The 24,042-nt window shown below is 36.3% G+C and overlaps 1 protein-coding gene across 1 annotated transcript in view; it reads right to left on the bottom strand.

Moving 5' to 3' along the window:
• HMCN1 (hemicentin 1) overlaps positions 1–24,042 on the bottom strand; it is a 455,102-nt gene that overhangs the window by 313,748 nt on the left and 117,312 nt on the right. Inside the window, exons 3-4 of the mRNA XM_015121897.3 lie at positions 16,513–16,671; positions 15,298–15,420 (exon numbers count right to left, since the gene is read on the bottom strand). Coding sequence (XP_014977383.3) covers positions 15,298–15,420; positions 16,513–16,671 — 282 coding nt within the window. The remainder of the gene's footprint in view (positions 1–15,297; positions 15,421–16,512; positions 16,672–24,042) is intronic.

Here is a 24,042-nt window from a genome sequence, read left to right as displayed (position 1 = left end):
ATCCCTGGCTGGATGCTGCCGCAAAGATTTTGCTCCTGCTGGTGCCCAAAAGCCCTGACTCCGGCTCCTGCACATGCTCACCTGTGCACTCCCTCCCTCAAGGGGTGGATGTCATTATATTTGGACACAAGGTCACCCTTCACATGATAAAGCTGTCAGAAAGACAACTCCTTTCTTCTTCCATTTACATGGGGGTTATTACAACTAACACATAGCAGTAGAACTGAGATTTTACTCCAGATTCTTCTGGTCCAAATCCCAACTTCATTCCCCTATTTCACTCCTTCAAACATTCATTCAACAAATATTATGTATCTAGAAATCTACTATATGCCTGGCACTCTGGTAGGCAGCAGAAATATTAAAAATTAAACACAGAAGCAGGTCTTTCTCTTGTGGAGTTTACAGCCTAGAACAGCAAATGCACTGTTATTATTATACAACATGATAATATGAAGAGAGAAGGACAAAGGTCAGGCAACTTTCTCAAATTTAGTTGGTGGTTGGTTATTGCAACAGGTGCTGGAAAGTTTTCCAGGAGTAAGGAAGAGCCCATTTAAAGTCTCATAGGAAAAAGCATGATATATCAGTGAAAGTTAAACAAACAAACAAAAAACAAACAAAAAACATTATAACTGGACCTACCATGATTCACATCTACATTAAATTTGGCCATCCCCTAGTATGGAATTACCTGCAATTATCAATCTCCTTTTTGTACTTTTGCTTTATGTTCTATCCTTTTTTTCCATCAACCTAAGTTTTTATGGATTCTTCTAGACCAAAGTGCTTCTTTGTGACTTCCAAAATGTCCATTCCATTGTTGGACTCCTTGTGCCAAATCTTTACTGAAAACTCAAGATACCTTCTAACACCAAGGAAAATATATCCCTCATCCAGGCTAGTCTTATCTCCAACAACTCTATTTGATGAAAGTTATTCATTATCCTGCACCCCATATATCTTAGAGATTGAACCTAGGGCAGCCTTTTCATTCCTCACTCCTGCCTGCTCCACAATGGATACAGCTCTGCTCCTTTGAGACTTGTACCATCTCACTTTATTGCTGCCTCACCACTGTTTCCTCATTTATTGAAGACTCTGTTTCCTGGCTCACTGTCTCTCCATAGCAAGTCTTATTGTCACTACAGTGATTTCCACATTCAGATAGATGGCCTATCCAACTCGTTGACCTGTCAATGACCTCCTCAACTCTTCTAACCCTCCTCACTGCTCCATTTTGCCCACACATTCCCAAGGCAACCAATGAACTTGCCATCAACTGGGGTTGCTCCAGACATCTTACTTTCTCACAACAATCTGCAAATCCTCCAGCCTCTTTACTCAGATGCTTCCTCTACAACACTTTTGCACTATAAGAACCTGCCCTATATCTACTTTTGCTCAATATTGAATCCTTAAAGTCTAACACATAGTAAGTAGGCCTCAACAATTTTATGGAATGAATACATAAATAAATGAGTGAATTACTGACTTAATATTAAAAATATAAATAAATGAGATAATGGTAATGAGACAGTCAAAAGATCACACGGGTCAGGCAAGGTGATTCACACCTCTAATCCCAGCACTTTGGGAGGCCAAAGTGGAAGAATTGCTTGAACCCAAGAGTTTGAAACCAGCCGAGGCAACATAGGAAGATTCTCTCTCTATAAAAAATTTAACAATTAGCTGGGCATGGTGGTGCACACCTGTAATCCTAACTACTCAGGAGGTTGAGGTGGGATAATTGCTTGGGCCTGGGAGGTCGAGGCTGCAGTGAGCAGTGATCACACCACTCCACTCTAGCCTGGGCAACAGAGTAAGACCTGTCTCAAACAAAACAAAAGGCCATATGGTCAGAGACTAAGCAAGATACTAGGAAAGGAAAGGATTGGTTGACTGGGACAGCAATTATGAATATAGAATGGAAAGCATTTTACCAACTAACTAAATGTGGACAGCAAATGAAAAGAGGATGACTCAGGACACTTGAGCCTGGATAACAGCAAGACTTGTGGTAATATCAAGAGCAAAGAGGAATACTAAAAAAGAACATGTCCAATGAGGAGCTTCTATCTTACAGGTATTGGGAGAATAGTCAGATTAAGATGACCAAAGGGCAGTCTGAATACAGGATGATAGCTGAAGAAGCAATCAGGGCTGAAGACTTGGACATCATCTGCACAGAGTAAAAAGGAAAGCAGTAAGATCCATTCATTCAAAACATTTAGTTAGTAACTATTAATTAAATACATGCCAAATATCAAACACTGTTTTAGGCAAAGACAAAGGATATGTAATATAATATTAGATAGAAGTATTGTAAAAATGAAGTAGATAATGGTGTTGAATACAGACCCCAAAATCATCTACAAAATATTAGCAAATCAAATCTAACAGCACACCAAAAAGATAATATATCACAATCATGTGGGTCTTATTCCAGGGATGCAAAGATGGTTCAACATCCACAAATCTCTAAATACATAAACAAACAGAATTAAAGACAATAACCATATGGTCATCTCACAGATGCAGAAAAAGCATTTGACAAAATCCAAAATCCCTCCATGATAAAAGCCCTCAACAAACTAGGCATCCAAGGAACATACCTCAAATCAATAAAAACCATATGCAACAAACCCACAGGTAACATCATACTGAATGGGGGAAAGTTGGAAGCATTCCCGCTAAGAACTGGAACAAAATAAGGATGCTCACTCAGCACTCCTATTTAACATAGTGCTGAAAGTCCCAGCCAGAACAATCAATGAAGATTAAACAATGAAAAGCATCCAAATTAGAAAAGAAGTTAAATTACCTCTGTTTGCTGATCACATAATCTTATGCCTAGAAAACTCTAAAAGACTCCTAGACTTGATAAGCAACTTCAGTGAAGTTTCAAGATTTCAGAATATGAGATCAATGTACAAAAATCAGTAGCATTTCTATTCATCAGTAACATTTAAGATGAGAACCAAATGAAGAATTCTATCTCAATTACAATAGCCATTCAACAGAAAAACAAATACTGCATGTTCTGACTTATAAGTGGGAGCTAAATAATGAGAACCAATGGGGACAAAGAGGTGAACAACAGACACTAGGGCCTACTTGAGGGAGGAGGGAGTGAGCAGAGAGAGGATTAGGAAAAATAACTATCAGATACTATGCTTAGTACCTAGGTGACAAAATAATCTGTATACCAAAACCCTGTGACACAAATTTGCTTATACAAACCTGCATATGTACCTCTGAACCTAAAATAAAAGTCAAGAAAAGGAAAAAATAGCCATACAAAAAGTAAAATACCTAAGAATATATTTAACCAAGGAGGTGAAAGATTTCTACAAGAAGAATTACAAAATACTGATGAAAGAAATTATAGATGACATAAACAAATCAAAAATCATCCTGTGCTCATAGATTAGAATAATCAATATTGTTAAAATGCCTGTAATGCCCAAAGCAATATGCAGATTCAATGTAATTTCTATCCAACTACCAATGTTATTTTTCAGAGAATTAGAAAAAAAATACTGAAATTAATATTGAACCAAAACAGAGCCTTATGACCAAAGTAATCCTAAACAAAAAGAACAAAACCAGAGGCATCACATTACCTGACTTCAAATCATACAAAAAGGCGAGCGTGGTACTGGTTAAAAAAAAAAAAAAAATCTATAGATCAATGAAATAGAATAGAGAATCCAGAAATTAAGCCACATGCCAACTGATCTTCAACAAAGTCAACAAAAATATACAATGGAGAGAGGACACTCTATTTAATATAGTCCTGGGAAAACTGGATAGCCATATGCAGAAGAATGAAATTAGAACCTTTGTATCTTTTACAATATGCAAAAATTAACTCAAGATGGGTTAAATACTTAAATGTAAGAGCTGAAACTATAGAAATTCTAGAAGAAAACTTAGGAAAAGCTCTTCTAGACCTTGATCTAGGCAAAGAATTTCTGACTGAAGACCTCAAAAGCAAACGTAAAAACCCACAAATAGATAAATGGGACTTAAACAAAATACCTCCTGCAGAGCAAAAGAAATAACCAGTGGAGTAAACAGAAAACCAAGAGAAAGGGAGAATATTTGCAAATGATATATCTGACAAAGGACTAACATCCAGAATCTAGAAATAAACAACTCAACAAGAAAAACAAAAAACAAAAGTGGGCACATTAAAATGTGGGCAAAGGATATGAACAGATAGTTCTCCAAAGATATACAAGTGGCCAACAAACATGTGAAAAAAATGTTCATCATTACTAATCATCAGAGAAATGTGAACTAAAACCAAAACAAGATCCCATTTTTGACCAGTCAGAAAGGCTATTACTAAAAAGTCAAAAAAGAGCAGATGTTGGCAAAGATGCAGAGAAAAGAGAATGCTTACACGCTATTTGTGGGAATGTAAATTAGTGCAACCTCTACAGAAAACAATATGGAAATATTGCAGAGAACTAAAAACAGTACTACCATTTGACCCAGCAAACCCGCTACTGCATATCTACTGAAAGGAAAAAAAATTGTTATACCAAAAAGACACCTGCACTCCTGTGTTTATCATAGCACTATTGAAAAAAGTCATGGAATAAACCACAGTGTTCATCAATGGATGACTGAATAAAGAAAATGTGGTGTATATACCCCGTAGAATACTATTCTGCCATAAAAAAAGAGTGAAATCATGTCATCTACAGCAACGTGGAGGGAATTGGAGGCCATTATCTTAAGTTAAATAACTCAAGAACAGAAAATAAAATACTGTATGTTCTCACTTGTGAGCAGGAACTAAACAATAGGTGCACATGAACATACTGAGGGGAATAATAGATACTTGGGACTACAAATGTGGGGAGGGTGGTGGCAAGGGTTGAAAAATTACCTACTGGGTATATGTTCACTACTTGGGTGTTAGGTACTCTAGAAACCCAAACCTCACCATTATGCAATATCTCCAGGTAACAAACCTGTACATGTGCCCCCATCAAAGTAATTAAAAAAAGTAGGATAATGTGAATAGGACAGAAAATGAGGGGTGTTCTTTTAAATAATGCTATCAGGAGAAAGAGGCATTTAAGTAGATAACTAGATGACTTAAGGAAAGGAGTTATGACCAGAAACAAAGGAATAATTGAATCGTAATATCAAGAGATAGAGTAAGAACAGAGGTTAGCCAAAACTGGGAAATACATCTGGGATAAGAGGAGTAAGAAGTATCAGTAAAGGAGGCAGAGAAGGAATAGAGATCTGTCAGGAGAGAACATCATATCACAGATACTCAGGGCAAGAGGTTTCAAAAAAGCAAAATGATCAATAGTGTCAAATTTTACACAAGGAAATGAGGACTGAGGCAACAGTTATTGTAATACATGAAGAGAACAGTTCTAATTGAGTGAAGAAGGGAAGGTCTGTACTTAAGGAAGAAGCAAAACAGAAAGTAGAATTTGGTTCATGATTTTGCTTCTGGACAGGGGAGACTTGATCCCTCTCCTCAGAGATTCCAAAATCTGGCATCTTGAGACATCATATCTATGTCTGATTTGTTCTTACATCATCACAGCTCATAGCATACAGTCTTGCTTATAAACCTGTAACAAGAGTATATGAGGTGTGTTTGAAATTTTTTTTGTTAGTAGAAATGTCTTTACTATTTTTCTTTATTTAAAAAATAATACCTACGCAGTAAACAATAAGATAAGACATAAAAGAAAAAATACTAAAATTATCCATAATCATACTATCCAGTGATTGCCATTATCAACATTTTTAGGTATGACTTTTTCATTTGTCTAGAAATATGCATACATAAATGTAAATGAATATATTTTTAAACTGCAATCTTACCAGACATATACTTTTAAGAAACATTGTTCAAATTAATAATTTTACTTGTTTTTATTAATGTATTATTTAAATTTATTGTATTTTATATTATTGCATTAATTTGTTAATTTAATAAATATTATTTGAATAAATAATGGCCAAATTTTCACAAATGCATTCACTAGTTCCTGAAGACTTTCTTCTTTTCTGCAGATGGCACCGAGACTCAAATTTTAAATGGTTTAACTATATCATGTGTCTTTTTCCTAAGTTCATAATAAAAAGAAGTTAATGAAATAACCCAACAATCATATTTTAAAGTACATAAGTTTCTTGTGTCTATTTAAAATTATGACTAGAATTCTGAATTTTTTTTTCCTTTCTCTTCATTCAATCACTCATACCAAAGCTGTTTAAATTTTATGGTATATTACTTTAAAGTACATTTTTCTTCTGGGGTCTGCAACAAGAAAGAGAAAACCATTTGTAATTTTTGTCACAAAGCCAAATCATGACCAAAATATTACAATGGAGCTCTCAAAAGTAGCTCATACCATCTCTCAAAAGATTTTGCTTTTATAACCCTATTACAGTCAATTCACTCTTGGAATGCATAAGGAAACCTGGAAAATATACGAAGCATGGACTCTGTTTCCATTTATTTATCCTGGGTCATAAGGAAATTTCTCAAATAAAACTTCCCTTACTTTGACTCTTAACTCTTTCATCTCCCCTTTGCTATTGCAGAATCAGAAGCCAAAACCAGATGGTCCTTGATAAATATTTTTAGGTTGAACCAAATGCAAGCAATGACAAATCACGATATATGCTTGGTATTTAAATGGCATTTGCAACTTAATATTTTCATGGAACTGCTTACTGCTTCATTAGATAAGCTCACTGTTTTCAAAGCCATCCATTGGTTCATAATATACAGAAATATTTAAAATAAGACCTTCAGTTTTCTTCATACTTTGTATACTAAATGGTTTAAATTGCTTTAAAAAAAATTCATGTTTTTTCCAAAGGTTTAAATTATCTTTAATTGATACAATTATTTCTGCTAGAGATAATAGCCAAGAGTTTCCTACTTTAAAACAGTATGTACCTGCTGTGTTTGGTACAAAAGTTACAATTTTTTCTTTCAGATGAATAGTAATTATGTAATGGAGTTCCTGGGTAGGTAATTATGAAAAGTAAGTTACATAAGTTATATAATTATATAAGATCTTCTATGTCTAGAGATTAACAAGAGGCAATTTGGCCCAAATTATTCAATTATCATTATTAAAGAAATAATACTATTGTGTTTTCCCCTCAATTACATAAATGTAAGGACAGCAGGCAATTCTTGTTCAGCAGAAAAGATGTAATAACAAACCGTTTGCATTTTTCTACTTTCTGAAAATTAGTTGCTTATTATTCAATCATAGGTGCTTTTTAACAAAAAAAACTTGAAAAGGAATATCTTAAAATTAAATATATAAAATACGAAAGGAAATATCCAAATTGTTGCGGCTGTTGAAAACTGCTCAATAGAATTTTATTTGTCTCATCATTGATGCAATTTTTTTATGTTCCCTTGTGTTCCTTTGCAGTTCCCAATGGGTAAACTCCTCAAGAGATCACAGTCAGCAATTTCAAAGGCTAACAAGTTGTTTCAGTTTTAAATATCAAGCATTTGGGACTATTTTTCTCAATTCAAATCTTTAGTTGCCACCACAACTCCAGTAAAAACAAAGACCAAATGGGGAGAAAAGGTACTCTCTTTCGAGACAGTGTGGATTTTTCTTGAGATTTTTCAAAGACTTTGAGGTTGACACAGTAACTTTTTGGTAGTTAAGATTTTTACAAACCCAGAATTAGCTATGCAGGTAATTGACTGATTCAGTTATCTCTAACATCTCATAGTCAAACTTGATATTTTATTTAGCTTCTAATCAAAATAGAGTCAGCTAAACAAATAGGTTTATTTCTTTTTCTATCTGATTTGGTCCTGTTGAAAAGCATCCAACTTATTGGCTAGTGTTTATCCTTAAGTAACATTTCCTTCTTTTCTAAGAAATATTCCTTGAAGCATTTATATAAGCTTCTTTCTCCTCAAAGATAGGTCTTCTGTGCTTTTTTGGTATTTTAGGAAGAAGCTTTAATGAGTGATGTCCATTCTGTTTTCTGATTTTTATATTATGGATCAGATACCATGGTTGTCTTATGGGATAATACTTTCATACTGAAACTTACATTTCACAGGCAATGAGTTCTGTTGTATAGAGATGATCCCACTGCACATTGCAGAATGTATTGCTGCAGTTTATAACTAGTGCTTCAAAACAGTTCCCAGAGCCCATATACAAAATCATGAAATGAAAGATAGGCACTATCATTTTGCAGGGTTTATCCTTTTAAATCATGTATTCCCCACTCCCCATCCCATATCTGGTCCCATCCCCTGCTGTTTCAGACTGCAGGAGAGCTCTGCTTGACTTCTGGTATATTTTTTCTAAATGATATTCTGTTGAGAGCAGTCATCTCCATCCATCCTTCCCCCCAACATTTGTGAGAAATATTTGTACTCTTTAAATGTCATTACAAAAACTGTTCACATGCTCAGAAACCTACAGGCAAAGATAATTTTTAAGCAATTTAGGACTTCATGTTTTATTTTATCTAAACAAATGGAAACATGGAGTACATATGGCTTCATTTAAGTATATTCGTGACCTATAAGCACTCCCAGGTGCCTGGGAGTGAAAAGGTAACTATGTGACTGGAACATTAGCATTCCTAGCACATACTCATACAGATAACATGTCAATCTTAGCACAAAAAAAGAGAAAGAAAGCATTCCACTGAAACTGAAGTTCAGGGATGCATTCCTTTTCTGTTGTGTTTGTGGATGTGGAGACATACATTTATTTTAAAGAATCGGCTCTGAACATCTCCATTCTATTTTCCACAGGTGAATTCAAAGAAGGGATAAGTGGAAACATTTACACATTGTTTCCACACATTTCCTGTAGCTCTCTAGAACATTATAGTTGTCCCTGATACATTTTCAAATTTCAGAGGAAACACCTGTTTCTACTTATTTTCAAGGTCAGCAGTAAGGTTTTGCTTTTAGAATAATTTCTGGAGTGAAACTCGGGAATGGGGAAAAAACAAAATGGCAGATACCTCATTTTAGAGCACTAATTGTCCAAAACCCCAAGTTTCAGAGTCTCATCATTGAGCCATATGCAGAAAGCTAAAGTCTAGTCCTAAATGGTCTAAAGTCTAGTCCTAAATGGCCATTAGCCAAAATAGCAGGAAGAGGCTATGCCAAATTCATACTCCAGCAAAGTTTACCGTTTTTTCTAATATAAGTATTGAACTCAGGGAAAAAACTAACAAGAGAAATAAGTCCAGTACTCTCTAATCTATGAGGCTTTTTGTTGCCAGGATTTGAATTTTTCATGGATGTGTTGCAAATTGTCACTTTATTTTCCTGGGTTCAGTTTATTTCCTTTGAAATACCTAGTAAGCTCAACTCTCCTCTTCCTATTAGAAAACCAAAAAAGATCACTAGAACATTTTGACTAGCATGTATCACTAAATAAAAATAATAGCAGTTAATATTTATCGATATGTTCTAAACCCAACAACACTATGAAGTAGGAACTATCATTCTCTCCATTTACAGATATGGAAACTGCCACACAGAAAATATCTAAGGTCATATGACTAGGATATGTGCCATGGTCCCAGAGCATTAGTCTTCACTACCACACAATACTGCTTGTGCTGAATGTTTTCTGCTTGCCCCTCCAGCTTCATTCTCTAATAATCATTTCCATCTGACTTTGCACCCTGGGATGCCGATTTTTTTTTTTTTTTTTTTTTTTTTTGAGACAGAGTCTTGCTCTGTCACCCACACTGGAGTGCAGTGGCGCGATCTCAGCTCACTGCAACTTCTGCCTCCTGGGGGCTCAAGCGATTCTCCTGCCTCAGCCTCCCCAGTAGCTGGGACTACAGGTGCATGCCACCATGCCTGGCTAATTTTTGTATTTTAGTAGAGATGGGATTTTGCCATATTGGTCAGGATGGTCTCAATCTCTTGACCTCGTAATCCGCCTGCCTCGGCCTCCCAAAGTGCTGGGATTACAGACGTGACCGCAGCCTGGGATGCTGACTTTTATGGAACGCCTCAACAGGGCTCCTTGGTTCCAGTTGGATTTGGGAAAATGAAAGGCACCAGGAAATAGGAAGGGGTTGGGTACATATTCCCCTGGTTCCATTGTTATAGAGCTTCAGTTACTGATACCCTGGCTCTGTAATAGATAATTACAGAACTAATTATTTATTGAAATGCTATTTATTGCTTAATTGTACATTTGAAAACAACTTAAAGAGTGTAATTGGGTTGTTTGTAACTCAAAATACCTGCTTGAGAAGATGGATACCCCATTCTCCATAATGTGCTTATTTCATATTGCATGCCTGTATCAAAACATCTCATGGACCCATAAATATATACACCTACTATGCACCCACAAAACTTTAAAAAATAAAAAAAAGAAATGTTTTTATTGTAATGTTAGCATCTATTGGAATCAGACCAATAAAACAGGCTGGTAAGATTTTTTCAAGGGAAGGGAATGTTACAGGACATGAGTTGGGGGAGGTGGGAAAAAGGATAGGGAAGCTCAGGACAAGCGAATTATCTAAATAACAGCGGGTCTTTTGTGTTAGCTTCTTTGACACAGGGATATAGCATCTGTAAGAAACTTTGAGATTTCCAGCTTGGACTTTTTCTTACACCAAAAGGAAGCATTAATTAAATCAACTGACAACGCACCCAGCATATAAATAAAGGAGTAACACTGCAATAGTTTAGTTCTTTGTCTGTATTCAAAGGTGAATTAAGGACATCCTTGAGATGTATTGTAAATTGCGTTTCCAAAATGTAATACCATACAGTGATTTATAGACCACTGATGCTTGGCCAAATAATTTCTTCACTTTGGTTTCCCTTTTATGTTAAATAAAGATGAAAGAGTCCTAGATTTTCTACTTAATCATTGTTCTTTAAAAAAAAAAGAAAAAACAGAACGCAGTAAAAACTTTACTTTAGCTCAAGAGAGAGTTGATATAAAATATATCCCCCAGGTTAAGAAACTGATTAAATAGGTTAAGAGAGTAAAATATAACACTACACTTTCCTTTAGAAACAGTAGATGAAAAGTCTTGAGTAAAATGAAAGGACTCAGTGCATGTGTGGCTTCCCTGCAGTTCTTGTGTCTATTAAATGTGAAGATTCCAGTATAGCATCTATTTTCCCTAGAGTTCGTAATGTTTACATAATAGAATAATTTGGAACAGTGAGAAAAAAGAAATGACTAAATTACATGCCAAAATTTTGCAAATCCAATTTTAACACTGTCACAATGCTTCCTATTAACAAAATCTTCCATGGTGGTAGCTTTCTTTAAGGAATATATTGACTTATACAGTTCCAATAGGAGCTTCACAATATTTTTTTTTTCACACACATTGAAAACCGTCCAACCTCTTCCTGGATTCTCCTACTCAGATTTATTTCCCAGTAACAATCAGGCATCTAATTTCTAGCAAACATGATGGCACAATTTTCCTCACTTTAAAAGCATAATACCAACACTACCAGTGTTATAATAACACTAGTGAATATTTATTGGGCACTGCTCTGTGCCAGACCTTGTGTGGAACATTTAAGTGCATTATCTCACTTAACCTTAGAGCAAATTTCTGAAAAGGATAATTCTATTGTCTCCATTTTACAAACAGGGAAACTGGGACTCACAGATCCCATGTCACAAAGAAATATACAAGTTTTATCATTTAGGATGCATTTACTTTAAGGTAACTGAATACTCAACTCAAATTGGCTTGAACAAAAAGATAATGTCCTGAACTCTGATGGTTTAGCAGTAGGATGGGTTTGATTGTTGACTTCATCCAAGATACTCCTAGCTAAAACTCCTTTGGTCTCATTAGCCCAAAGTAAATGAAACATCCTTTCCTGCATCAATTAGCGAGGTGGTAAGAATTGCTATGATGGATAGATAAATAAAGGCTCAGCCCTATTGTCAGCATCAAACTCTAGTTTATAAAAATGGACAACTTTAGCAATGCTTCTTTCTAGTGCTATTCTGCTAAAGCTAAATTTAAAGATTACATTATCAGTTGCTGATCCAGGAGAGAAACACTAACAACAAGCCAGTGGGTTAAGTTTCTGTAATATATTCATATTTATAAAATTTTCTGAATTTACACCAAATTTTTATAAATTATTATTCTTACAAAGTATCTGGTAATTGTCAGAATTATTAAAAATTATTAGAACTATAAAAATTATGTATAATATCATGCTGTATTAGTCCTTTCTCACGTAGCTATAAAGAACTGCCCAAGACTGGGTAATTTATAAAGGAAAGAGGTTTAATTGACTCACAGTTCTGCATGGCTGGGGAGGCCTTAGAAAATTTACAATCATGACAGAAGGGGAAGAAAACACATCCTTCTTAGTGGCAGGAGAGAGAAATGCTGAGTGAAGCAGGGAAAGGCCCCTTATACAACCATCAGATCTTATGAGAACTCCACTTGCTATCATGAGAAAAGCATGGGGGAACCACTCCCATAATCTAATCAACTCCAGTGAGGTCCGTCCAATGACATGTGGGGATTATGGGAATTACAATTCAAGATGAGAACTGATTGGGGGGTGGCGGGGGGAAACACAGCCAAACAATATCACATGCCATTTAATAAAGGTTCTAGGGCTTATAGTTTCTCTATAGGGCTTAGTTTCTCCATTTAACGCACTATATTATTTCAATTTTATGTAACTCAATTTTCCTTGGTTATATGGACATAAATGGAGTCACATTCCCAGGACACACTTTTTTTTTTTTTGTCGTCATTGTTGTTTATCTGGCTCTGAAACCCACTACTAATAAAGTCCTATGGTTCTCCTTAAATTTAACCCCATTTGTTTGAGGAATTTTTTTTTTTTTAAGATGGAGTCTCACTCTGTTGCCCAGACTGGAGTGCAGTGGTGTGGTCTCGCCTCACTGCAACCTCCACCTCCCAGATTCAAGCGATTCTCCTGCCTCAGCCTCCCGAGTAGCTGGGACTACAGGTGCGTGCCACCATGCCCAGCTAATTTTTGTATTTTTAGTAGAGACAGGGTTTCACCACGTTGGCCAGGCTGGTCTCGAACTCCTGACCTCATGATCCACCTGCCTCGGCCTCCCAAAGTGCTGGGATTATGTGTGAGCCACTGTGCTCAGCCTGTTTTGGGAATCTCTAGGTGGTGTCTGACTATTCACAAACACACAAACAGGTCCCATAGAGCAACTATTCTTTCAAAAGCTTAGATGCCAGCCATGTGTCTTCTGGCCTCTTTTATAGTACTTCTGCTAAAAATGGCCATGTCCACTAGGCATGGCATACTCAGCATACTGACCCCGACACTATCTCTCTCCACTGCACACCAACACCACCTCCCACCCAGAACCTCACAAAACTCTAAGTAAGTGATGTACAAGCTGATGTAAGAGAAAATGATACTCTTCCTCACTTAAGTCCCATTTAATGCTGCTCACTATACCCTAGAGTCTTACAGAATTCCATGTTGAAGACAATTTCTATCAGCAGCTTTTCCTTCTTTAGGTTCAAGTACAGTATATGGGATAGGACAAGGAACCCAGTGTCTGAGACAGCCCTGCACTGTTCCCCAAACCCTTTCTTCCCAGGTTCCCAAATTCTCATGCAAACATTGATGCAAATTAACTGTTGAGGGCTCGCTGTGTAGTCATTAGACCCTGCCCAGGAATTTCTGAGTTACTAGAGTGGACACAATCTAAAATCAAGCCATAACCCTCTCTAAAGCTGCTTCTTCCAAGAATACATTTTTTAGATTAATTTTTCAGATCTATATATTTCAATATGTTGATTAAAAAATTTTTCACTAGATTGCTTCCTCTAGAAATTTGTAATGTCCTATTAGTTCTACCTTGATATAATAAGAACTCTTAAGCTATAAGAGAACTAGTGAACCATTTCATTTAAGACACAAAGGAGTCTGTCATGAAATTAATAGAACTTGTAGAGATACGGTAACCACAGGAATCAAATGTGAATTACGCCATGGCACACGTTTACCTATGTAACAAAGCTGTATATCTTGCACATGTACCCCAGCACTTAAAAAAAAAATAGGACTAAACAAAAAATAAAATAAATTTTAAAATACCTTTATCTTTGTATTGGTATGTTCCTAGAAACTTAAATGAGAGCCAAATATATAAACCGGTTTAAAATAATGTCATTATCTTGAGTGAGGCCAAGGAAAGACAGCAAAATGGACAAAGAAGAAATTATGGGCCGGGCACGGTGGCTCATGCCTGTAATCAATCCCAGCACTTTGGGAGGCCGAGGCAGGCAGATCACGAGGTCAGGAGATCGAGATCATCCTGGCTAACATGGTGAAACCCCGTCTCTACTAAAAATACAAAAACATTAGCCAGGCATGGTGGTTGGCACCTGTAGTCCCACCTACTCGGGAGGCTGAGGCAGGAGAATGTCATGAACCCGGGAGGCAGAGCTTGCAGTGAGCTGAGATTGTGCCACTGCACTCCAGCCTGGGCGACAGAGTGAGACTCCGTCTCAAAAAAAAAAAAAAAAAAAAAAAAAAAAAAAAAGACAATTAAACCTATCTAAAGGAATTTTCAAGAAAATACTGGCCGGGCACGGTGGCTCAAGCCTCTAATCCCAGCACTTTGGGAGGCCGAGACGGGCGGATCACAAGGTCAGGAGATCAAGACCATCCTGGCTAATACGGTGAAACCCCGTCTCTACTAAAAAAATACAAAAAACTAGCCGGGTGAGGTGGCGGGCGCCTGTAGTCCCAGCTACTCAGGAGGCTGAGGCAGGAGAATGGCGTGAACCCGGGAGGCGGAGCTTGCAGTGAGCTGGGATCGGGCCACTGCATTCTAGCCTGGGTGACAGAGTGAGACTCCGTCTCAAAAAAAAAAAGAAAATACTAAATTTTCTTACATTAGAATTTTGCTCAGTAATTAACTTTTTCACATTCTACTTCAGTAACCAGTTAAGCCTCATTTTAATAGTCATATGAAAGTTATTCATCACAAACACAAATTGAACTTACTGAACAACAAAAATTTTTGATTCCCATAAAATTAAACAGTTAAATTAAATTTAACAGTTTGTTGCTATAAGTAATACAATCTAAAAATTAACATTAAATATATCTACATTACTTCACATTATTCAATGCCTTTATTGAACTGTGGCCTAGGAGTAATACCTTTTGGTTAAAATTGTTTTTGAAATCAAATCTGTCATAATTAGGCTGGCCTAACCGATTTTGATAAGGCAGCTGGTAATAAAGTAGACTCCTTTTATTAAACTGACCTCATTAACTTGTTTTTTGTCCAGATGGAACACTTGACCGGAACTTGTAGAGGCAATTTCTTCATAGACTTTATATCCAATATGGGTCCTGTCATCACAATCCCCAGTCAGTACGAATACCACCTATGATTAAAAAAAAAAAAAAAAAAAAAATCAAACAGTGTTAAGGGTTTCCAGAAATTAAAAAAATGTATCGAGTACCTATTGTGTTAACACATTACTAGGCAAGTAGAATATGTGAGTGTGTGTGTGTATATGTGTGTATATATAATTATTGATTTTATACTCTGTTTAATAGTGAACTCAGATAGGAACATAGTGATTTCTATTTCAGAAGTGTAGGCTAAAAGCTGTAGAAGTAGAAATGAGACCATGACTATGCTAGATCACAGAATGGCCTCAATTCCTCACCCCTCCCTGTATCACTCAGTCAAAGGATTCTGAATTTCTTCTTATAAAAGAGGTAGAGCTTATTTTGTCATCTTTGAATCTAAGCTTGTCCATGTAACTTCCTTTGGCCTATACCATGAGGCAAAAATGACATTCTACAAGGTCTGGGCTGAGACCCAAAAGGGCTTATGTATTTCCATTTGCTCTCAAGTGTTTCTGCCATGGCCATGAGACGGACATGCCTAAACTAACTTACTGGTCTCAAAAAGAGGGTAAGACAACTATGAGGCAAAGCCAGGTCTCCTGACAGTCAAGCTTAGATAAGCAAAACCCATACTATTCCCCAGACACACCAGTGAGCAAGCCTGGCCTAGATCAACTGAGCTCTGTGAACATGTGAGAAAGAAATGCTTATTGTTTTAGACCATTGAGTGTTTGAAAAGTTTGTCATGCAGCAATAGCTGATACAGAGAATAACTCTGACTCAGACATGATTCCACGTCAGAGATAACATTGGAATATAAGCCTTTTTTGGTTAGGCCTATGTTTTGTCAGTTATAAGGAAAAAATGGTAACAAGTACCTTAATTAATCCCCAATCATGTCTTCTCCATACTGAAAAACAAGGCATTCATATGCTATGTATAAATATCACATATATGTTTAATATGTTTAAATTAGATAACATATACATATTGGAGAACATACATGTGGATAGTCATAATTTTTGTTATTGACCACATATGGAATAGTCAAAGAAGATAGGCAATCTCTTACTTACTGCATTTAGACATAATGCAATATGTTGGGATTGATTCTTACTCACTTGTGACTGTTTCTGTTGGATAAGTTGCAGAACCTCATGGGTGAGCCGGTAATCTTTGGACCGAGCATCAGTGAAAACATAGATGAAAGAACCAGGAAGAGAAATTTCCAAGGCAATTTTTATAGCTCCGATACTCATTTCTGGACAATCACCACCACCCTGTTGAGTGGAGAGAAAAATTCAATTACCTCATCAGCAAAAACAATTGAATATTTTGGTTATAACAAGGTACTTTGGGAGTTTTAGAACTGAGCAAGTTTTCACTTTTATTTTCTGGCAGTTTGGCACTTTGTTCAAGAAGGGATGGAAGAGATGTAAAGTGATATGAACTAGAAAAATGCTTACTTAGGGATAAGTTAGAAATTCACCCAAAACACACAAACTAATAGCTATATAAGTTCAAAATTAAATGTCTATTTACTCTCCCCTCTCTTACATGATGATCTCACATACCCCCTCTTCTCTTACTTTTTCTCATTCTTATTTGATGACCTTGCTTATTGTATTGAGAAGATAGGAGCAATTAGAAGAGAATGTTTTTAAGCTCCCACCACAATACCTGTTAACCTACCTGCAGAAGCAGCCAGATGCCTGCCTTAATCGTGAACCACTTGCTTGCACTCATGGCTGTGCACCCATGGCTAAGGCCAACTACTTACCTGGGAACTAATCAAGGTGATCTCTCTACTCCATCACACTCTTTACTAAATCTTTGCAGCATGGCATGTCTCTATACTCCTTCAAACTTCTGCTCACTTCGTACCTGTCAGAGAAGCTTTCCCTGACTATCTGACATAAAATGCATTCTGCTTGTCATTCTTTTCACTCTGACTCTGTTTCATTTTCCTATTAGCCCATGATCTGTGTGTTTTATTTTCTACTTGAATAGGCTCAATATGTATTCCTAAGCAAAAACTGTTCCCATCCTCAGAGGAATTCTTGTCATGTTTATTTCCTTCATAATGATGTGGATTTGTACATGAAATTGTGAGCTTGCTGTATTTACAGTTTTATGCATTATATTTTAGAATTACATCCTGTTTGGTTCCATGTCATCAGCATTGTTTAAAACCACAGGTTTGAATAATGGAATAACATTCTATTATGTCTATATTCTATACTTTAGTCAACCATTTCTCTGCTGTTGAAATATTAGTGCTCCTTCCAATTTTACTTCTCCATCATAAATGGTAGATAGATAGACAAACAGACAGACAGACTGATAGCAATAACTATAGGGCCAAGGGAATGGACTTTTGATCAATATAATTTGAGCGATTAATAATTGCTGAACACCTGGCTAAGATTTGGTCATCCAACAAATAAGCTAAAATATCCTGTCCTGAAGGAGTTCAAGGCCTACAATAAGCAATCACATAAAAAGCAGGGCAGCTTGGGATCATGTGGGCTTTATGGCAGCAGAGTCCAACAAGTAAGAGCTCTTTCTCAGAAAGAAAATAGTTATTCCATGAAAGGAGTAAGGCTTTATCATTAAACTCTGGAAATCCTATTTGATTTTCCTATTGGGTCTTTCGCCAGGCTCCAACAGTCTCATATTCTGATACAGATACCATGAATACCATAGATCTAATCAGGGTCATAAGAACCAAGTATTAGAATAGTTTACAATGTAGCTAGCCTGGATGAAGTAGAGAATCTTTTCTTGTACTGGATCGCAATCAAAACTTACAGTCTTCGAGTATTATTTGTTAAATAGGTTGAAACAGAGCATCAGCTGTTAAAAAAATGACTCTAAAACTGAGAGACTCGTTAAATATTAGGTCACTTTCTTAATTGCATGGGGCTAGCAGATGTAGGAGCCAGATCTTCACTTTGGAAAATATACCAGCAATAGATTCCCCAAAATTTTATTGAGTTAGCAGTCCTTTCTCTTTTTGCAGAACTTATCTCCTACCTTCTATCACTTATATGCATTTTCGAGGCATTTAGTTTAACAAATCACACCGCTCTCAACAACTTATATATTTGTATCTTTTGACCATACTTATCTCTCAAGTTCTAATTTTACATTTTCAATTTCTTGTTAGACCTCTATTCCTGGGTGTTCTATAGGCATCTCCAATTTAGTGCATCTAAAACAGAACTCATATTTTCTGCTTTGTCATCCCTATTTTGTTTACAGTACTATCTGCATATTTAGTTTCAAAACCTGAGTCATTTTTGACTCCTCCTTCTACTTTCATCTAATCAGTGGTCATTCATTCGACTTAAATCTGTCCCTTCCCTTTCTCTTCACCTCCTACTAGTCACTTTTCTTAACACGAATTTTATACATGTACAGACTCCTATCTGATTTTCTGCTTTTCCTTCCACTTTATTTTGCCTGCAGTAAAAAGCTATATACATCACGTTCCTCCTTAAAATATTTCACTACTTGTGTTGGATCAAATAATCTTTCTAACTTTCTATCTCCTGTTGCCCCTTCTCCACAAATTGCTCCCTTTAAGCTGAGGTTACTTTCTCTTCTTTTAATATTTCCCTGGCTTCATGCCTTAATGCCATAACAATTTTCATTCAAGTAGTCTTTCTACTGTTCTATCTCTACCATCAAACACTTCTCAACAAAACATGCATGCCTAAATTCTTCCATTATTGTATAAGCTCATTGATGGCAAGAAACTGTGCTTTGCTGAGTCCTTGAATCTTCAGTTCATAGCACATTTCTGGCTTAAAGTCATCACTGACTAAATATTTTTCAAATTAAACTATTATCTCACAATGGTTGAGATAATATGCCTTCCCCTCCTTAAAGCTTTGTTTCCAGTCAAATGTGCTTCCTCACTCTTCAGATGTATTCTACTCTGCTTTACACTTTAGTGGTACTTAACATATTTCCTTTGCATAACAGTTATTTGGAGGGTTATCATGCAACAATGACCCTAAATGAAAATTAATGTAATTGGAAAGTGGGAAATAGACAGACATGTTAGTAATTTTGGTATATTGGATAGAAATAATCTTTACTTGCAGCCAATTTTGTATAATTTGTAATGGATATTCTGGGATGCTCAAAAAAATTTAAATTCCTATTGTATATTCAGAAGTTTAAAGAAAAACATTTCTCAACTGCACTTGACACTGTGCACCCGAGTGTGAACCACAATATAATTTATCCATTCTACAAGCATTTGTTGAGTGGCCAAGTACACAATACAACTCCATGGTAGTATAATTCTAAGGAGAGATTAATGTCTTTTACTAATTGTCACGTGTATACCAACACACTAGGAGAAGTTTTCTGTCTACAGGCCAAACATGAGGACAGCTAAGAAAGATCTAGAGGCACATATTAGGAATAGAAGGAATGATAAACCTTGTCCCGTTATTGAGGGAGAGACCCTCTCTGAGCCATTTGACTTAGGTATAAATTTGCCCTAAGAGGACCTATAGATGCCTACTTCCCTAGGAATCCTGAAACATTACCCAGGAGTAGACTGTAGAGACCACTAGAATCCTTGAAAGGGACTCCAGATGAATTTGCCTGATTGGAATCTCCCCAGAACTTCAGGCTCCACCTAAAATTGAATGCAGCTCTAAAAAAATCATGTACTGAAATAGGGTCCCTAAGACTATAAACATTTTTCAGCCTATAAATTTGAATAAAGCAGTTTAACCACATATTAATAAAATCAAGATGGTCCACTACCTTTTCTGTAAGTATTAGAACCACCTTATTTTCCTGAAATAAAAAAGCCACTTTGTGAAACACTGGAGCTTTATGTATGTGAGGCTTCATAGTGGTTAATAATCAAAGGAAAGAGCGTGGTGAGCTGACACAACTAAAACCCCACAGAGAATTTCACAAATATCGTTTTATTTATTGGACTTATATAATATCATGTACTCTAAAATGAATTCTTTAACTTTTATGAAAGAACTAACAAAAAGTCTCAAAGCAGCCAGGAAAATTGGAGAATGTCAAGGAAAAAGAGAACATTTTAAGCCAGGCATGGTAGCACATGCCTGTTGTCCCAGTTACTTGGGCGGCTGAGGTGGGAGGATCCCTTGAAACCAGGAATTCCCATCCAGCCTGGGCAACATAGCAAGCTATCTCTTAAAAAATAAAATAAATGTTTAAAAAAGAAACACTTTGACTCACACATGTCAGAAGCCAAGATTGGATGTGCTTATACATCCTTTAGGAGTGCTCTATATAGCTTAATTATGTTTTGCCTGCTATGGAAATCAATGTATTCTTTATAATAAAAATGACCGTTCTGCCCCAAATTTTACATTTGCAATATAATCTGCAAACACAGATTATATTGTAATCATATTGATTATAAGTGTTCTCAGGAATAAAACTCTTCCCAAAGTAATACAGTATATTTAAATTATTACCTTTCTGCTTCTAGCTAACTGAAAATTAAAAGTAAATGTTAACTAGTAATTCATATCTTAATAAAGCTATGTGTCTATCTCATTGTGGATAGAAGGTCCTGAAAAGAAAAGTAAGTTCATTCTTTTTCCAAAAGAAGTTAACATACAGTATTATCTTGTTATAAAAGCTCCCTATCTGATATTTGAGTTTGGTTTCCTAATAATTTTAAATCATAAGTGGCCATTAAAATGATCTATGAGGCCAGGTGCAGTGGCTCATACCTGTAATCCCAGCACTTTGGGAGGCTGAGGTGCGCAGACTGCCTGAGTTTAGGAGTTCGCGACCAGCCTGGGCTACATGGTGAAAACCCGTCTCTACTAAAATACAAAAAAAAAAAAAAAAAAAAAAAATTGCCAGACATGGCGACATGCCCCTAGTCCCAGCTACTCAGGAGGCTGAGGCAGGAGAATTACTTGAACCCAGGAGGTGGAAGTTGCAGTGAGCCGAGATCGTGCCACTGCACTCCAGACTGGGTGACAGAGTGAGACTCCATCTCAAAATAATAATAATAAATAAAATGATCTATGAAAGAAATGCTTTACCTCTGCACTAACACAGTAGCCACTACCTAGCCTCATGTGGTTACTAAGCACTTGAAATGTGGCTAGTAAAAATGAGAAACTGAATTTTTAAATTTTATTTTAATTAAAATTTAAATTAAAAAACTAAAGCAATGCTAATTTTTATATTGATGACATATTGAAATATTTTGGATATATTCAGTTAAATAAATAAATTATTGAAATTAATTTCAACTGCTTTTGAAATTATATACGTAGCTCACATTATTTGTTGGATAGTACTACTTTAGAATGATACATTTGATTGACTTATGTAGACTTCATTTTAGACTGTTAATTGCCAGGCATGGTGACTCATATCTGTAATCTCAGCAGTTTGGAAGGCCAAAGAGGGCAGATCTCTTAAGACTAGGAGCTTAAGACTAGCCTTGTGGCCGGGCGCGGTGGCTCAAGCCTGTAATCCCAGCACTTTGGGAGGCCAAGACGGGTGGATCACGAGGTCAGGAGATCGAGACCATCCTGGCTGACACGGTGAAACCCCGTCTCTACTAAAAAAATACAAAAAAAAACTAGCCGGGCGAGGTGGCGGGCGCCTGTAGTCCCAGCTACTCAGGAGGCTGAGGCAGGAGAATGGCGTGAACCCGGGAGGCAGAGCTTGCAGTGAGCCGAGATCTGGCCACTGCACTCCAGCCTGGGCGGCAGAGCGAGACTCCGTCTCAAAAAAAAAAAAAAAAAAGACTAGCCTTGTAACAGAGAAAATCCCCATCTCTTAAAAAAAAAAAAAAAAATTAGCTGGGTGTGGGGTGTGGTGGCACACAGCTGGTATGTGATCCCAGCTACTCAGAGGGCTGGGTAAGTGGAGGCTGCAGTGAACTGTGATTGTGCCACTGCACTCCAGCCTGGGCTACAGAGTAAGACCTTGTCTCAAAAAAAATAAATTAACTAATTAATTAAGTCCTTTAAAAGTCTGTAGCAGTTTTTGACCTGAATACCAAATAGAAAAAATGTAAAATCATAATCCATAAACATTTATGATGGAAGAATTTACAACTGAAGAATTTAATTCTATAAAAGCTCTTATTGATTTAATCAGCACTTTTCTTGGTAATAAGACACTCTACCTGTGTTAATTCAATAAATGTCTACTCTGAGCCAAGTGCTGAGAGAGTATTGTCACAAACATTATGTTATTTATTTTTTATATCAGTGGATAAGGTAAACATCACTTTTAACATGTTTTATTGACTCATTTTGAAAATCCATTTCAGGGTCACACAACTAGTAAGTGAAAAAGCAGAGATTTGAACTCAATTATTCCTGGCCTGAAAATTCATGCAAACTCCCATGAGGTATTTTATTACCTTCTGGAACTTCTGTGACTATAAGCAAGTAGCTTTATGGGACACTGTATAATCAGAGGAAGAAAATTCCCATTCTTCTAGACACCTACAGAGTATTGTTTATTCTTTTGTGGTATTCAATAAGATGTATTATAATTTATATTTCCTCCTACTAGATCTCTGTTTTTTGGAGTACTTAGTAAGTGTTCCATTGTTGTTTGACGAATGAATGGATAAATGACTAGTGAGTAAGTGGGTGAAAGATTTTCAAAGCAATCTTGACATATTCTAGGCACACTTAACATACTCAGCCTGAGCTTGACTTAAGCCTAGCCCATCCCATTTCAAGTAATATAATTCCAGAACTAAACCTTCTAAAAGTACAAGTGTATAAAGCTAACTCTCCCTATGTTAGATCTCTCCCCCACACCCCTCTCTGTCCTGGCGTACCATCAGGATTAATAATTAACAGGATAAAACCAACATAGCTATGTAAATATATTTCCTAAAACCACAGAAACATGTGCATGCACACACACACACACACACACACACAAATGAAAGTTATAATGGAGAAGAACTGTATAATGCATAGAATTAGCTCCCTAAATGCATTTTAGAAAGGGTCTGACTTTGTTAACCCGTGCTTTTATTTGAACCTTGAAATATAGATAATTAGTATCAGTATGCACAGTCCTGCTCAATATTTTGATTGACATTTTATCTTTATAATTCTACTGATGCCTACAATTTACTAAACTGCCAAAGACGTTTCAGATAGAAAAACGTGTACTAAAAAAACAGAAGCATGTGCGCTTTCACAGTAAATGTTGCTCCTGGAATAAAAAATTTTTTTTTAAAAACTGTAACTTCAGAGTTACAGTGATAATTATGTTCACAAAATGAATTCCTGAAAAGCAAGATTAAATAAGAATGGATAGAAATCTTATCATTCAAGGGAGTATTAAAACACAGATTATCATGCTGTCATTTCTAAATACAAGACAGTGTAGGAGTGGCACTGGAATAAACTGAACCTTTAAACTGTGAGAGGAGTGGGAAAAAAATGAAGTCCCTGTTCAAATCCTAATGGGACAATGTACATCAAATGATGGATCAGAGAGACCCAAGAATATTAATCTCAGAGCAAGCATGTTCCCATGCCTTATCATTTATCTTCTAATCAACCTATTTCAATTCTTCTCATCTTTTCCTTGAACTCTTTTTTATATCAATTGTTTTCCAAGTGCCTAACTCTAAGCAATAA

Source organism: Macaca mulatta, chromosome 1, assembly GCF_049350105.2.
Source record: "Macaca mulatta isolate MMU2019108-1 chromosome 1, T2T-MMU8v2.0, whole genome shotgun sequence".
NCBI classification, from domain to species: Eukaryota; Metazoa; Chordata; class Mammalia; order Primates; family Cercopithecidae; genus Macaca; species Macaca mulatta.
This window is presented reverse-complemented; position numbering and strand designations above follow the sequence as displayed.